The 17,723-nt window shown below is 37.5% G+C and overlaps 1 protein-coding gene across 1 annotated transcript in view; it reads left to right on the top strand.

Annotated features, from left to right (window-relative positions):
• LOC107733437 (alpha-1,3-mannosyl-glycoprotein 4-beta-N-acetylglucosaminyltransferase B-like) overlaps positions 1 to 17,723 on the top strand; it is a 134,012-nt gene that overhangs the window by 84,710 nt on the left and 31,579 nt on the right. The window contains exons 3-6 of the mRNA XM_016545053.1: positions 1,067 to 1,210; positions 2,853 to 2,986; positions 11,779 to 11,825; positions 13,325 to 13,438. Coding sequence (XP_016400539.1) covers positions 1,067 to 1,210; positions 2,853 to 2,986; positions 11,779 to 11,825; positions 13,325 to 13,438 — 439 coding nt within the window. The remainder of the gene's footprint in view (positions 1 to 1,066; positions 1,211 to 2,852; positions 2,987 to 11,778; positions 11,826 to 13,324; positions 13,439 to 17,723) is intronic.

The following is a 17,723-nucleotide window of genomic DNA, read 5'->3' as shown; positions in this document are numbered from 1 at the left end:
AAGGATCACAGCTGTCAGCTGTGTTTTCAAAATGTTTTTTTTTATTTTTACTTATGACATGTCTTTTCATTAGGAATATCATTAAGCTGCTACTTCTATTAGCTATATAGTATAAATGTAAATATGGAGGAAATAAGCCTCTAAAGACAAAGTCTGAGCATTGAAACATGTGCAAGTAAGATTTAATAAACTCAAAGCTCTTTTTTTATTATCATTTCTTTGTCTTCTGCTTTATTCTCTTTCTTTGCTTCCTGCTAATTAATTTTAATGCTCAGAATTTTGAAGACAATAATAATTTAAAATTCAATAACACCCAAAAACAATAAGACATATGTTTTTAAAATTTTTTATTTCTATCCTTTGATTTTATTTCTTTATTTCTATTTATGGTTTTTGTTGTTGCTGTTGTTGTTAAATTTTTTTGTATCCTGGCTGTATTTGTAAATCTATAAAACCATTTGTTTTAAAGAAGTGACCGTTCTCTGTGTTTCTGCATTACATTTCTCTCAAGCTTCACAACGTGTTTACATGTGAAGCATGTATGACAGATGGCAGGAAGCCATAATTAAAGAAGTTAAAAATATTAGTATTGTTCTTACACACAACTATCATTCTGCTTCAGAAGACATTGATTCATTAAGTGAGATATAGATAATTTAGAGATATAGATAATTTTTCATCTGTGTTCATCAGGGGCCGGTTGCATAAAAGGTTTAGACTAGTCTTACAAGTTAGCCATCTATTTTTTTTCTTTAAGACTGGTAATATGTCTTAAATTCGGTTACATAAAGACGGATATCCACAAAATAAGATGGCTAACTGCTAGCTGGTCAGACTAGTTCTTAAGACACTGTCTTAACACACAGGAGTTTATGCAACTGGCCATAGAAGAAAGAAAGTCATACATGTGGATGTGTGTGTTTTGGATGGAGAATTCCTTTTAAGTATATGACTGGTTCATATGTATGCTACTCCAGTAGCGACTGGATCCAAGATCATGTGCAAATAGTTTAAACCAGCTGACTGTTATAGTCACATATTTTTGTGTGCTTGTCATCTCATTCAGATGAGACCAAGCTGAAGCTGTGGAACGTGACCAGCAGTAAGAATGTTCTTCAGCTGCCCAGTATCTTCCACCATCTGCCGCACCTGCTGGCCAAAGAGACCAGCCTCCAGCCGGCCGTGCACATCGGCCAGGGCCGCACCGGAGGTTAGTGCGAGAAAACAGCCCTGTAATGAGTTCCTCTATGTGACGTTTGGTAGGTTTTGTTACATTCTCCTCCAGGCCTGTCTAGTTATACGGATTCAGTGTAAAATATGGGTTTGGTGCCTCTAGTGACCTGCTGCTGTCAGATGAGTTCATGCAATATTGTTGAATCTCTGTATTCACCGTCTCAGAGGCAAGTGTTGTTGAATGTGCGACTAACATGAAGCGGTTTATGACTAACGCTGAACACAAAGAAAACCCTGAAATGGCAAACATCAGTATCTGCTGAGATGTGTCATCTAACATATTCTTATTTCTATGTCTTGTACGTCGTTAACAAATACTTCTGTATTTGTTGGTTTATATCAGCTTTTATAGGTCTGTGAGCTCGTATTTAAATTGCTATTTAATTTTAATCAGTTGATCAAAAGGTAGCACAGATAAAAAAAAGATGTGATGACAGACAGTGATGTTAGGAGTTCATCTATTCCTTTAACAGTTTAAGCTGCTAAATTAGTACTAGTTACCCTTCTCAGTCGACAATAAGAACACAATAAATAGTCATTCCTACTGTAATAAAAGTAGAATGAATACACACTGAACATTTCAGGTTTGAACACCTATATTTCCTCTAGTGTTATATTTTTAACATTGAAAATTTTAGAAATTAGTGCTTTTTTATTAAATTGGTAAAAAATGACAGCTCAGACTTTTACATTGTTACAATATGAACTTTCTATTCATCAAAGAATCCTGAAAAAAAATACATCAACATTTTCAACAGTGATAATAATCAGAAATGCTTCTTGAGCAGCAAATCAGCATTTTGTTATGATTTCTGAAGGATCATGTGACTCTGAAGACTGGAGTAATGGTGCTGAAAATACAGCTTTGATCACAGCAATAACTTACATTTGACTTTATATTCAAATGAAAAAAAAATTTATTGCAGTAATATTTTACTGTATTTTTGCCAAAGTAAATGCTGATGATGGTGAGCATAAGAGACTTCTTTCAGACCTCAAACTTTTGAACATTATTGTACGTTGTGTGGTTCCTCAGGCGTCTATTATCTGCCTTGCATGATGATCTCATCATCCTGTAATACCCAATTTTAGTGACACTCTGATGTGCATTTATGTCCCTTTTGCGTGATTATAGAGACCTGGAGGAGCAGTTTGAAAAATATGCCCTCATAAATGTAAATGCAGCTGAAAATAAAAAAGTTAATTTCATCGTCTGGGTCTTTGCGATCCTCTTACCTCATATCTGCCAAACGCTTATTATATCATCACGCTCAAAATATGGTCTCTCTGTCCGACTCATGAAAGATGTCGTACCTCTCTCCATCTCCTGTCCCGGCTCTCTGCCCAGCTGTGTCCGGGTCTCTGGCCCGTCTGAGTGGACAGTTCTCTGGGGTGCTGTCCAACACAGCCTCAGCCCCCGGTGGGGAGGAGACGCTCGCTGTCCCGCAGGCTCTCCATCCAGCTTTAATTAGGACTGAGCTCTTAGAAATGCAAATGCACAGTCAGACAGGACTCTGCATGCTGAAGTGTGTGTGTGAATGGTATAGTATGCTTTAGTGGGGATCTGTCAAAAGTTAAGGCACTCGGGGCTCATTAGTGACTGTCTCTCTGTCTCTCAGTGTCTATAGTGATGGGGGTGCCCAGTGTGAAGAGAGAGGTGCACTCCTACCTGACAGACACGCTGAGCTCGCTGATGTCAGAACTGAGTCCGGCCGAGAAGGAGGACTGCGTGATTGTCGTCTTCATTGCTGAGGTAAGATCATAACAACAAGAATATGGAGAATGGATTCATTTTTTTATGAGGATGTAGCATTTTTAGGGAACACATTCACAATTAATTAAGAGTTTCCCCTCAATAAACTGCTAATTTGCTGCTTATTAATGTAAGGTAGTTGTTAAGTTTAGGTATGGTGTGGAGTAAGGGATCTAGAATATGGTCATGCAGAATAAGGCATTAATATGTGCTTTATAAGTACTAATAAACAGCCAGTATGCTAGTAATAATAATGCTTGCTAATAAGCAACTAGTTAATAGTGAAAATTGGTCCTTAAAATGAGACCTTTTTGAGACCCAGAAATGTGATCCGTGTGTGTTGTGTAATCATGTATCATATGTGGGTAAGTCACATCTTGTTTTCTCGTGACTTTACCTGCTTTCTCTATTACATCCAATAGTAATTATGATTTATATACGTATATAGCTCCAAAAGAAGCCAGAAGTGACTTTTGATTGACTTTATTAGTGAGTCACTGAATCACACCAATTTGTTCAAAAAGCTGATTCATCCAGTATATAAAAAAAGTCTCTTTAAGAGTAAATCGTTGAATCATTTACCGACCAATTAGTTCGAAACGCTGATTCACTCAGCATCAAAATGCCTCTGCTCAGTGTTGCTCTGAGATGTGCAATGGTAAATTTTGCTTTGACTTTAAAGGTACAATATGTAATTATAACAGTGTTCGTTTAACATAAATTTTAATAAAATAAATAAACAGCAAAACAAAAGTAAGCAGTAGCCCCTCAGTCATCACTTCACTGTCATCACTTCTCCTTTTATTCTCTGTGTGATGCAGGTGCTAACCATTAACATTTGCTCCACCGGCCTCGCTCCGCCCCCACAGCTCTCAGCCCCGCCCCACTCGTCACAGTAATACTGACAGCTAGGTGTTTAAATGGGTAGTGCAGTCCAAATTCAAAATATTGTTTGTCCCACCCCCTCCTCCTCAGACTGGATGCTCACGCCGGTTGCCAGATTGAGCACACGCAACAGGAGTGAGCATAAATGACAATCGAAGGCGACGAGCCTTACACTGTAAGCTGATGAGTTGATTCATCCACGTTTTGATATGCCTCTGGTCGTAGTGGTTTTTAGATGGATGCCGAGGCTGTTTAGGTCGAGTAGAATCTGCGATCTCTGATCCAGTTAGTTTGCTGGCTTCCATGTATGCAGTACATGTTATCCAACTACTGGCAACCCGGAGTGTCGAAATCCTATTGTGTAAATTCGTAGTGTCACACCAACCAGAACAAAAACAGACATTCTGACACAGAGCACACATTTAAAAAGCAGAATAACTGGCTGCAGCGTTGTTTTTCTGAGAAACAAGAATGTGAACTCAGGATGTTTCCTAAATATCTGCAATTATATTATGGTATTATTATCCTAGTACAGTCAAAAAATTACATGCAAGACCTTTAACAACAGAACAACAGACAGCAGAATGGAGTTATTAGAGATTAAGGATGTATACGAAGTATACTGTATGTATGCAATGAATATAATGTTACAATTCAGTATTAACGCCTGTATAGCTGACGTGTGCGAGCTGATAAACAAAGCACGCTGAGTGGATTGAGCGCGCGGCGGCGCACATGCACAAGCTTGTCGAGTTAATATCCCTTTCTCACAGACATCACTTGGAAAGCTTGTAGTTCGGTCGGATATGTCAAAAACAAGCAAGTAAAACAATGCACAAGTTACTTAACAGTAGGGAGGGAGAGAGAGACAGAGAGAGAGAGAGACAGAGAGAGAGAGAGAGCGCGCACTTCTGTTGTGTGATCTTTGATGTTCACTCACTTAGCACCCGCATTATTTGGATTCAAACTAAACCGTAAAAATAAGACCATTTATAGATGCATTCACTATAAACATCATTTATTTTCAACCTTAGGCATACACGATTTTCTGGCGAAAGTGAATCTATCAGCCTGTGTGAAATGCACTAGGCTACTTGTCCCTCTTATTCTGCACCAGTACAAATACGTGCAGGCGTTGCATGTGTTTTGCTTGCTTCATGAGTGTTTCTGCATTATATGAGTGGTTTGGAATATACATCGCAACACGTTTCAGATGAAAAAAAAACGCAACTTCTATTTATGAAAATATCACAGTTAGGAGAGACACTATAGTTCATTTATGTAAGTGAGGATAGCAAAATAAAGTAAACTGTGACAAATCATACCCAAAAATTCTTCATACAGTGGTCTACCAGTAAAACTGATACAAATTTGGGACCAAAAATTATTCAGACCGAGTCTGGGAAAAAAATTGAAGTTGAGGTTTGCATGAAGCTGGATGACAGCATGCCCAGAAGACTACAGGCTGTCATTGAGGCTAAGGGTTGCACGACTAAGTATTGATAGTTGTGTAAATATACTAACAGCTGTCTGAATAATTTTTGGTTTATTGTAATCCATTACATACCTTTCTATCAAAGTTATCTAACATGATCAAGCTGAATTTGTTCTGACACAATGTAACTCCGAGTTCTTGTTATATTTTATTACCATTTTCTAAACTATAACGAATAAACTGTGATAATGTGAGAAATGTTGAAGGTGTCTGAATACATTTTGGTTTGACTGTATCTATTTGATAAATGAAGTTAACCAACTAACATTATACATACCCTTTTGGTTTCTGTACCCAATATTTAAAAAATGTACAAATGCAATAAAAATATCGGTACTCGGTATCGGCAAGTACCAAAAATAAAAGTATCGGTTTCGGGTGAGTACTGGAAAAAGTGGTATCGGTGCATCCCTAGTCCCAAATGACATACTATACGCTGTGCACTTATACTATGCACTGTGTACTCTACCATCTAGTGTATGAATCTGATAGCCCATCCCATACGATATAGTTGGCAAGTAGGCATATTTCGACACAGGTAATGAAAACACGGCAATATCCACTTTTTTCCTATGCCGCATTATACACATTACAGTTCAGAGAGAGCAAACTGTTAAAAGAAACAGCGTAATGAAATTATAATTATAGGAACTATAGCGATGAGAGTGCAGTTTTATTCATTTTATGCTAAATATATTGTCTGATATTTTTGGATTTGGGGGTGAAATGGACCTGATTCTGAATTCTGTGAGATTTATCATTATAGGCAGTGTTTTATTTCCAATGAAGTTTTTATGAGAGAGCATTGAAAAAGATTTCTTGTAGATAACAGTATATTAACAGATGTATTATGATAATTGCAGTAAAGCATCATCCTGTGTTTGACCACACTAAAATGATTATATCACAAGGATATTGTGCCCTAGACATCCTGTAACTGCTGAGTGTGTTTGAGCCGTAATGGTTTGTTAATAGCGAGAATTGGACCTTAAGATAAAGTGTGACCGAACTTGACCATTAATAAAGCATGTTCTGTAAGTGAGTTATGTTAATAGAATATAATAGAATAAATGTACGGTACTCCTCGTTGTCACATTTCTTTGCTTTCCACACACCTGCAACTTATTCAGATTCAAGCAGACCCATTTACATGTACTTTGCATATACAGTTTAGATGCATGCCAGTCAGTTTCACTGATATACAGCATGGTTCGGCTTTCAGTTGATGCAAATGTGTTGACATAAAGTCAGACCGCAGAGAAAGATGTGCTTTGTTGATGTCTCACAGGAACTCCTTACTGTTCATTTGATTGCAAGAAACTAGTGGTGTTTGCTAAAGCAGGCTTTACTATTAATATTAATATTATAACTATTAATATTGCTCATGTAGCAAATTAGTTCAAAAGGTAAATGTATATAAATAATTACTATTAATTATAATTAATTACAATTATTTATATCAGCTGCCAGTAGTAACTGTAGCAGAATTAATATTACCATCAACTAATCTTTTCGTCCAGCGAACATTCAGTGTAAATTCATATCAACTCTAAGAAATTATATTTTCATGGCCATAGAAAATAACTTTTTTACAGTACTAGTGCATTAGAGCAGAGGTCCCCAACCACCGGGTCGCGACCCAATACCGGGCCGTGGAAGTGTTGCTACCGTGCCGCAAGAACGTTCTGGGACAAATGTGTATGATTTGTCTGTTATTTATTGGTGCGTTAATGATTGTTCTAATTATTCAGTTTTTTTTTTCGTTTGTTGTAGGCTAATTAGTATATGAATGATTGTTCTGATCTGTCATAGGCTATATTAGGGGTTAAACAGATCGCAGTTGATCCGTGATACGTACGGACCAGGCCCCACACTTCGGCACGCATGTGATTCGCAGATTAATTTGCCAGTTTACAAGTTCAAGCGATTTTAAACCACAAGAAGAAACGAAAGAGAACTCGATTCGTTACTCACGCGCTGTTTTCAATGTGTGCACAGCAGCTGCACACACCTGAAGCACGCACAGAGACGTGTTTCAGACAGTGCGCAAATTCTTTTTTCACGTCTCCTTGCGTTTGAGATGCATACACATAAAATGATCAAAAAACCCTTCTCGGCATTCTCAGCCTCTGTGCTTTAAATATTTTTTTCTTGCTTATGTGAAAAATCATCCGATCCGTGACTCAAAAACCACAATATGATCGCTTCATTGCTTTGTATTGGTCACATGTGTGTGAGGCTACCATGCTGACTGCCTGAAAAAATTGCAATAAGATCTTGACACCAATGGGTTGTTTTGATTAAACAAGCAGGTGTTTAGATGTTTTTAATACACTCAAATATACATTATATATATATATATATATATATATATATATATATAAACCCCCCCCCACTCCAGCCGGTCCGCGAGAATATTTTCAAAATATAACCGGTCCGTGGTGTAAAAAAAGGTTGGAGACCCCTGCATTAGAGCGTGTAACAAGATCAGGAATCGTTAAAGGGATTATTTACAAGCAGTGACTGAATCAGAAACTGTAATTCAACTCATGTAATTTGTGCACAAAGGTTTTATTAACTAAACACAAAAAACACTAGTCTAACAAACATACATGCACACTCATACATAAAGGGGAGTTAAAGTGGATGAATGAAGAGAAACTAGAGAATGCAGCTATGGAAAATGAGTCAGTTTAACCACCTGAGTGAAACCATCAGCACCGTTTATAATGGGGTCTACAGCTTATACTAAACCTCTGTTTCGTTTAGTTAAATGTACGATACTTGCATTGCCTTGGCTGTTCAACGAGCGTCCAGATGCAGTCTCGGATGAAAGTCTTGATGGTTTGGTGGTGTTGGAATTGCGATCACGTTCTTCCGGGTTTGAAGAGTGATGACTCCAAAGATGTTACTCTGACTCGGTGGTGATTGGGAGAGTTTTCTCTCAGATGGAAAGTGAAGACATGGCTTGCTGCAACTTTGATGTCCTGTCGGTGCGGGGGAGGCCCCATGGGTCGCGGTCGGACTGGATGTCCGAGAGGCAAGGATGTAAGAGCACCCAAGAAGACAGAAGAGAGAGGTCACGGATGTGAGGCCTTTTAACTTCTGTGGAGATCACTCCTCCAGGGGGTCGGTGAGCCAATGGTAACTTAAACTTTCGAAGGGAAGTTTATGACTCTTTGTCTTAGAGCATGGTGTTTTGCATATGTAATGGATTGGGTGCTGATACCAAAACTATTAAAGATTCTTAGAACACTAATATGTTGCATGGGTAACAACATATAATATACACTCATTTAGATCATTAAAATACAAACTCATAGATACCAAACATGGTATATGTGAGGTTATAATAACTAGGGATTCTGTCATAAAGCATGCATAAAACAGTATACAATACAAAAGACAATATACAAGAACAGTAATAATACACACAATGACCTGGGGATATGCATGTTCATTCACAAAAAGGTTTGTCTATGAATTAATGAAAGAAAGTTTTCTATGGTCAGTATGTGTCTGTTCAAAGTGAAACTCTCTGAATACCATTGAGTTGTAAAGTTTAGCTGGTTACTGTGGTAACCAGAGGTCTGTTCTGTCCTTTTGGGGTTATTTGAAATTCGATGGAAGGGTCCATAGTGTCACGGTCGGGGTGGAGAGATGAGGCAAGGACTCAAAGATGCAGGAAATGGGCTCTATATTAATAGTAAAAAATATATAAACAAAACTAACAAAAACCACTCCGAGGGGGAAAACAGGCAGGAAGGCCAGAACAGGGCACAGCATGGCAAGGCAAGGGAAGGCCAGGACAAGAACAGGTAGAGCAGGCCCAAACCAGGAACACACAGACACATCCGACCACATACGACAACGAAGAAGCACAGGACTGCAAACACAAGGAGAATAAATAGGGAGACAAACGAGGAGGGTAACAAGGGAGACACAGGTGGAGTAACTGAAACAATAATGAGAACAAGAAGGGCGGGGTCAGACAATAGACTGGAGAGTACATGGCACCAACAAAAACAATGACAAGCCATGTGCTCACAAATAGACACAGAGTGCCTCTGGTGGTCGTCCTGGGCACACCAGCTGAAGACTGTGACTCATAGACACTCATAGTTGGCTTGTTGGTTGAGTGAGGGGTGTTAGGGATTATTTTTTAAATATAACAAATAATTGTGTGTCTGATTTGTCCAGGCGTTACACTCATAACCCCGACTCCAAGTATTAAATCGTACACTATTGCATTTTGGGTGTGGCCTCTTTTGACTTGAGCCGGTAAGCAGCCACCTAGAACATGCTGTATAGCATCATCAGCAGTGCTAAATACACTCCAAGCACTCCAGCAACCAAACAGCAACATGCTAAAAACACTCAGAACACTTTAGCAGCTGAAAAACAATATGCCAAAAAAAGCACTCTGAACACTCTGATACTGAACACCAGCAAGCTTCATTAAAACCATTCCGAACACTCTAGCAACCAGATGGCAACACACTAAAAATCCTCTCTGAACACTTTAGCACCCGAATAACAACAATCTGAAAACACCCATAGCAGCACCATTGTGGATGTCCTGAGGACGTCCGCCACCCCGCCCCTGGAAATGTAAAAATCTTGTTGATTAGCATAAACTGTCTCACGGATACACAAGATTCACATCTCGTAGATACATTTTTTAACCCTTTTTTGAAAAGAGGATTTAAGAGGATTTATTTCATATGACAGAGGCTTTTGGAGTGCTGTCTTTTTGTTCTGTGATCGAACCAGAGATGGGCACTCGAGTTAGTGACTCGGACTCGGAGTCGCATTTTTATAGACTTCAGACTTGACTCAGACTCCAGCGACAAAGTTATAAACCCCAAACTTCCTATTTGTCTGAAAAAGCAGCAGTTCCCATTTCTCTGGAATCGAAAGGTTTGGCCAAAGTTGCTGCAGGTGTTTCCTCATCATCTATCACTCGTTCTCTTCCCTGTGTTTCAGGAGTCGCTCTGATAGTTTAGAAAACAATGACTTAGTCATGAGAGATCTGTGGGAAATAATGAGGATTTGATGAGTCCGGCAGGTCATGAACACTGACACAGTGTCTGGATCCTCACTTTATGCCCTCGTACGCTGTCCTTGAGTTTTACTGTTCTGGCTCCATTTGACACAATAGGGTACATTAATAGTGCCTCAAAACAGCTCTAGAGTATTTGAACACTTAAAGGGGTGGTTCACTGTTTTTTTTCTAGGCTTGATTGTGTTTATGGGGTGCAGTCTAACATGTGTTAATGCTTCGTTTTTTAAAGAACGCATTATTTTTCACATAATTTACCTTTATTCCACACAGCTCTGTCCCTTCTCTGAAAAACGCACTGATCATTTCCTTCTTTTATGAAGCCCCTCCCTCGAAAATAGGCGATGGGCTCTGATTGGTTAGCTAGCCCAGTGTGTTGTGATTGGCTAAACCGCCTCTAGTGCACGTCTAAACGTCCTGCCCCACCCCTCAACGGTATGTGCTCCGGTTGTATTGCCCCCTTTGCTTCCTTTTCCCGAGGGTGGGGTTTATCTGGGTTTGTGATGTCACGAACCCCGGAAGTAACTCGTTGTAGTCCCTAACAGCCGTTTTTGTAGGCAATAAACTGCCAGAATTTTAAAAGACGATATCTCCGCTTGCATTGAACTTTCTGCTTTCTTAACTTTGCAGATATTGTTTATGTTCAAACAGCAACATTACACACTAACTAACGTTAAGGAAGTGAAATCGCAATGAACCACCCCTTTAAAGTAGACATAAAATGGAAGTTGTGATGGTCTTTTCTGCCCTATTATAAAGATTGAACGCATGAATATAAAGATGTGCAAGGATAAACTGCAATATTCCTTAAAAAAAGTACTTTTTGAGTTAAAAATGTCTGAATGTAATTGATAACAGAATATAAATCCAAATGGCTTATATTTAATGACGGCACAAACTTTTGGAGCAAATCCTTACATAGAAAGTTTTAAATGATAACCCAATGCATTTAAAGACCTAAAGTAAAAAAACAATAATCTTACAGAAAGAACCGACTGTAATTCTGTTCATTCTAATGACGGCTATAGCGCCCCTAATGGAAACGTCAAGAATGCAACGCATACATTGGTTGCATTTTGAACGAACCGTCAAATTGAATCTGAACAGTGAAATCCATCTGCTGTTTTATAGTGGAAAGTGCTTTAGCTGCTCATCACCATTTGCTTCCATTATTGGACAGTTAAAGTTTCTCTCTTGACTACAGAGACTGTATAATCTCTTTAGCAGGAAAAGTCAGGAAATGAGAATCGACATTGTACTTAAAACATTCATCCAAAAAACTCCTACAAACACTTGTCTAGCCCAAAGGTGAACATTTATTAAGCCATTGATTCTTGCTTTGTTTTGCAGACGGATCAACAATATGCAAATAGTGTTGCTGACAACCTTAAGCGCCTGTAAGTACTCGAGATTTTTATTACTGTTTTGACCATAACCTGCTTGAGTTTCATGGATACATGTGTGTTTATGTGTGTGTGAGAGATCGTGTGACTGCAGACTTTTCCTCATATGTTTTTTTGAGGACAATAGCAGAAGAAGCAGAAGGGAAAGTCCATCCTCCGGGTGTTAAGAGTTCCTCTGCTTCGTTCTGCTTGTCCCACATTAGTCATGTGTTTGTGCTTGTACTGATTGTTTTTGCAAAGGCTTACAATACTGGATCGCTGTCTGTGTGTGTTTTGATTAGATCTTTGCTTTTGTTGGCTCTTATTTCTCCCCTTACTGTATCTATCTACTTATGGGTGTGTTATGTGGGTGCAAAACAGGGTTATTCATGTGAACTAAAACTAAAACCATAAAAAAAACGTCACTTGAAAAAAAAAAATGTAAATAATTGTTGCCAAGGAAGCATTTTTCATTTTAATTTCATTGAACTTGACTTACTAAAATAACTAAAACTAAAAGTGAAAAAAAAATGGATTAAAACTATGTAGGCATGTTTTAAAAAGCAAACTACTAAAAATGAAAAATAAAAATAATTTTTTTTTAAATTAAAATTATCAAAAGACAAAACTACCAAAACTTTAAAATTACAATGAAAATGAAAGCTGGTTCAGAATAATAAAAACCATAATAGTATCTCTATTATCTCTAGTATATTTCTTTTTTCTTTTTTAAATGTTTAAGATTTGTGCAATAAATTTTACGTATTAATGCATTTGAATGCTCAGATTTAAATTAATATAATTAATGATATACAGTATGAGCTCATGACTGTAGTTTAAAATCTGAAACACAAAGATGGTGATATATGACAGAAGTTTTTAAAGAATAATTCACCTAAAAATGAAAATGGGGAATAATGACTAGCACGTGAACAATAGTGAAAGGGGTACATGTATTTCATTTAAATAAAGTCCCTTGAACCCGCATAGGGACATATACTCTGAGGTAATCATTCCTCATAGTCACACAGCCTGTTTTATGAAGTTAGGAGATATAAGCACTATTTAAAGTGTGTGATTTTTTTTTTTCCAGTTATATCTTAGTTTCAGTTATGTTTTTATTTTACTTATAGGAACTTTTAAAAATTGTAATGAATAGATGCATCACACACACACACTCTCTCACCTGGATACTAGTGCTGTCCGATACCAAAAGTGAGAAAAGCACCATTAAATATGAAATCCTGAAGCCTAGCTTTGTGTGAAAAACAGACTCAAATTTAAGTCATAATTTGCTGAAAATGTCCTCTCAAATGTCATTCTGCATATTCAAAACTTGACTGCACCAGTCCACATTCACTTTCAGTGTATGGAAAGAGGAGCTTGGACATTTTAATACAACATCTTTTATGTTTTACAAAAGAAATAAAGTCAAACAGAATGATGTGAATGTAAATGATGCTTTAGTTGTGTTAACATACTTACAGTAGCCCAATCCTCTGCATGTGTTTCAGGTATCCAGTGGAGATTCAGTCTGGGCTGTTGGAGATCATCTCTCCCTCCATCCATTTCTATCCAGACTTCTCTCACCTCAAAGAGTCGTTTGGTGACCCTAAAGAGCGGGTCAGGTAATATGACTGCTGCACACAAACCCTCCTCTTCCCATCAGTGTGTGTGTGTGTTTTGTTGCAATTAGCCATGAATGATCAGTGTGAATGCTGAGCTACAACTGCCCCCCTCAGCGATTAGCATCTCACATACTCGGTGTGAAAAACATAACTATTTGCACACACAGTGATCACATGTACAGAAATGCAGATTACATTCACTGCTTTCGATTCTGCAAGTAACTTGCGCTATGAATCGTGTACAGATCCATTTTGCAACGCTAAATGTGTGAAATTGAGAAAGCCAGAGGCATCTGTGTTCATGTACTAGAGTTTCAGGTCTTATGAAAACGCTCTCTGCTGAGCAAAAAGTTCTGCCTGAACTTAAATGAGCTTTTTGCGTGTGCGCGTGTTCCCCCGGGATCAGGCTTCTTTATGCCTTATTCATGAGTGCACACACAGACTTCCAGCATCTCTGTTCTGTCAGTTCAGTTTAATTAACACAAACGCACAACTAAACCAAAAAATGTCACTGTACACACACACACACACACACACACACACACACACAGCTTATCTGCAGCCTGTCACATCAGTGCTGAATCAAGCGTCTCACACACACTCTTACAGTGCCACTGTGCGTGCTAAATTCAAAGATGTGGTAATTTGATCAAATTTCTTAATTCTGAAATGTTTGTCTGCTGAAAGTTTTTTTGGAAAGGTGTTTCATCGGGTGAACAGTTGGCATGTTTCAGTACAACCCATCGAACACATGGCACTTCTGTCCCTCACAGCCTCATTTTCACTCCTGTCAGAAATTCAAGGGTTTTCCAAATGGGGGTTTGTCAGGGAACTACAGGGGGTCTAATAACTAATTATACTGAATGTAAAATAAAAATAAATGGGGCTGCACAATAGTCCAGGTATAGTTTAGTGCGACTGTCAAAACGAATGCTGTGAATTAAATAACTGTATATTCTGATCTGATGCATGTTTTAGATTGAAGCGCTACACTGTTCATTTACACCTGAGCAGCTCATGATCCAATGCTTTCAGCGTCTCAGTGTGGCTCAGTTCACAATAAATGCAGCAAAGTTTGTCTCTGCATGGGTTTAATTTACAATACTCAAATTCACAAATTCCAACATTTTGTGAACAGATGTTTACAGTATTTTACCAATATTTTGCACACAAAAAAACTTGAGGATGTGAAATGTTAAAAGTAAAGAATTTAATGCATACATATTAAAGTTGTAACTTGTATTATTATCAAATATGTAATTTTATTTTAAACTACAATTGTAATCAGTGTTGGGAAGGTTACTTTGTAAATGTAATAAGTTACAGATTACAAGTTACCCTATTTAAAATGTAATAAGTAGTGTAACTATTTCAATTACTTTATTAAAGTAATGTAACTGATTACATTTGATTACTTTTCTAAATGTCTAATGTTTTCAACTGTTAATTATTTGGAAACATGTAAAGCAGGCAGGGTTAACCTTACAGTAGGACTCAAGACTGATTACTGTCAGACTTTCAGAATCATTCTTCTCTTGAATTAAGATTATAATCATTTAATTGTACAGCACAGCAACCTCAAAATCGGACTTTAGCACCTCTTTTTACCATGAGATCTTTTTGAGGTTAAATACAGATTTAACATCACAAGATATAGTTTAATGGCTATGATACTGTTTTTGAAATCAAATCTTTGTATAACTATGACAGTATGAACTATGAAGCACTGGCATCTAACAATGCCTTGAAAAGAAAACAGTTAATCTTAAACAAACAAACTAAATCATATACATAAACCAAATTTGTATGTGGGTGAAAATATTCAGATGCAACCCCCTTTGTAATCATTAACATTTTCATAAGTAACTGTAATTTAATTACACATTTTTTCTCAGTAACTGTAACAGATTACAGTTACATTTATTTTGTAATTAAATTACGTAATTTGCTTACATGTAACTAGTTACTCCCCAAAAGTGATTGTAATATAGAACAGTATTATTTCTGTCTTCATTTTTATAGGGTTATTATTCAGTTTGTTTGGGTTCCTTAAACAGCAGTGTGAATGTAATGCAGACTGAGACGCTATCACAACTAAAAGAGGTTTGAGTCTCTGTACTTGCTCTGCCGCAGCAGTAGTGTAGCAGATCTATTCCACCAAGACCAGACACATTGCCATGTACAGTATATTACCATGCTAAAACTCTCAGAGAGTTTTCATGACAGAAATATATTTAGTTGCATGTCATGTAACTATTAACCTACTTAGCGAACTGTAAACATGTCAGTGTGTTGTTAAATTATCGAAATGTTAAATTAAAATCTCAGGGGGGCTTCAAGTAAATATTTTATGTCTAAGGGGTTTGGCTGACAAAAAGTTTGGGAATACATTTGTGAAAATGATTGGAGGATCTTAGTATAGTTACAGTACCATGAGTTCAGCCGTTTGCATGATTGCTGAGAAACTCACACTAAGAACAAACATATTCCCAAATGAAAATGTTCTGCACAACCTCATTTTCATCAGTTTCGCAGTCACATCTCTCTTTAAGGTAAAACAGCAGTGCTCAGTTCTGGACAGACACATTCTTATCACATTCTCCTAAAATAAGCAGTCAGTACAGTGATGTAGGTAAATATGTTCATTAACGTCTGTTTGTGCTCAAAGCCTGTCGGATCTCATCAGGCCATCCGGTTCAACCCAGAGCACCCTGATGAACAGATCAGTGCTGGATCAGACAGGCAGATGAATCCATCACCAATCAAGCAGACACACAATTCAATAACCAATCAGCCAAGAAAAATACAAATCCATTTTAGACCAGATCTGTTTCTTTCTAGTAATGTGTTTTTGTTCGGTTTGTTCAGTGTAGTAGTTAAAATATTCATGTTTTTTTTTAAATCTACTGTTGGCCAGGAGGTGTTTATACTTAGAAGATGAATTCTTCAGCTGTTCCACATGTGGACAAACTGCATGTGTTTATTCAGATGCCTCAGCATTTGGTTCAGGGTTTGGTGGCATGAGTGTGATTCTCTATTTTACACACATTGAATCAAACTCATTTAATTTTCATTACATTAAATGAAATTCAGTCTTTTATAGGTTAAAGATTTAGACCGGTCTGTAAACAACCAAAATGAGTTTATGAGTCTTAGTGTGTTTTAATCTGACATTGCGTGACTGCACTTGAGTTTGTGTGTGTGCAGTGTGCAATTTGACAAAGTTGGACAGATGTATCCTCGAGACCCTGGTCAAATTGTTGACCATCTCACACATCCAGGAAAAAGAGAAAAGCTGCCATCTGTATGTCAGGGATAGTGCCGATGTCTGGATTTCACACGTTTTTCCAAATAGGGTGCATATAGGTTCATCCAACAGGGCACTAAAAACAGCATATGGATCTATAGTATCTATCTATCTGTCTGTCTATCTGTCTGTCTGTCTGTTTGTCTGTCTGTCTGTCTATCTATCTATAATCTATCTATCTATCTGTCTGTCTGTCTGTCTGTCTATCTATCTATCTATCTATCTATCTATCTATCTATCTATCTATCTATCTATCTATCTATCTATCTATCTATCTATCTATCTATCTATCTATCTATCTATCTATCTATCTATCTATCTATCTATCTATCTATCTATCTATCTATCTATCTATCTATCTATCTATCTATCTATCTATCTATCTATCTATCTATCTATCTATCTATCTATCTATCTATCTATCTATCTATCTATCTATCTATCTATCTATCTATCTATCTATCTATCTATCTATCTATCTATCTATCTATCTATCTATCTATCTATCTATCTATCTATCTATCTATCTATCTATCTATCTATCTATCTATCTATCTATCTATCTATCTATCTATCTATCTATCTATCTATCTATCTATCTATCTATCTATCTATCTATCTATCTATCTATCTATCTATCTATCTATCTATCTATCTATCTATCTATCTATCTATCTATCTATCTATCTATCTATCTATCTATCTATCTCTCTGCCTGTCTGTCTGTCTGTCTTTCTGTCTGCCTGTCTGTCTCTGTCTCTCTGCATGCCTCTCTGTCTCTCTGTCTGTCTGCCTGTCTCTGTCTGTCTGTCTGTCTCTGTCTGCCTGTCTGCATGCCTCTTTGTCTCTGTCTCTCTGTCTGTCTGTCTGCCTGTCTCTGTCTGTCTGTCTGACTGACTGACTGTCTGTCTGTCTCTGTCTCTCTGTCTGTGTGTGTCTGTCTGTCTGTGTGTGTGTGTGTGTGTGTGTGTCTGTCTG

Source organism: Sinocyclocheilus rhinocerous, unplaced genomic scaffold, assembly GCF_001515625.1.
Source record: "Sinocyclocheilus rhinocerous isolate Xijiao unplaced genomic scaffold, SAMN03320098_v1.1 scaffold460, whole genome shotgun sequence".
In the NCBI taxonomy this organism is placed as follows: Eukaryota; Metazoa; Chordata; class Actinopteri; order Cypriniformes; family Cyprinidae; genus Sinocyclocheilus; species Sinocyclocheilus rhinocerous.
This window is presented reverse-complemented; position numbering and strand designations above follow the sequence as displayed.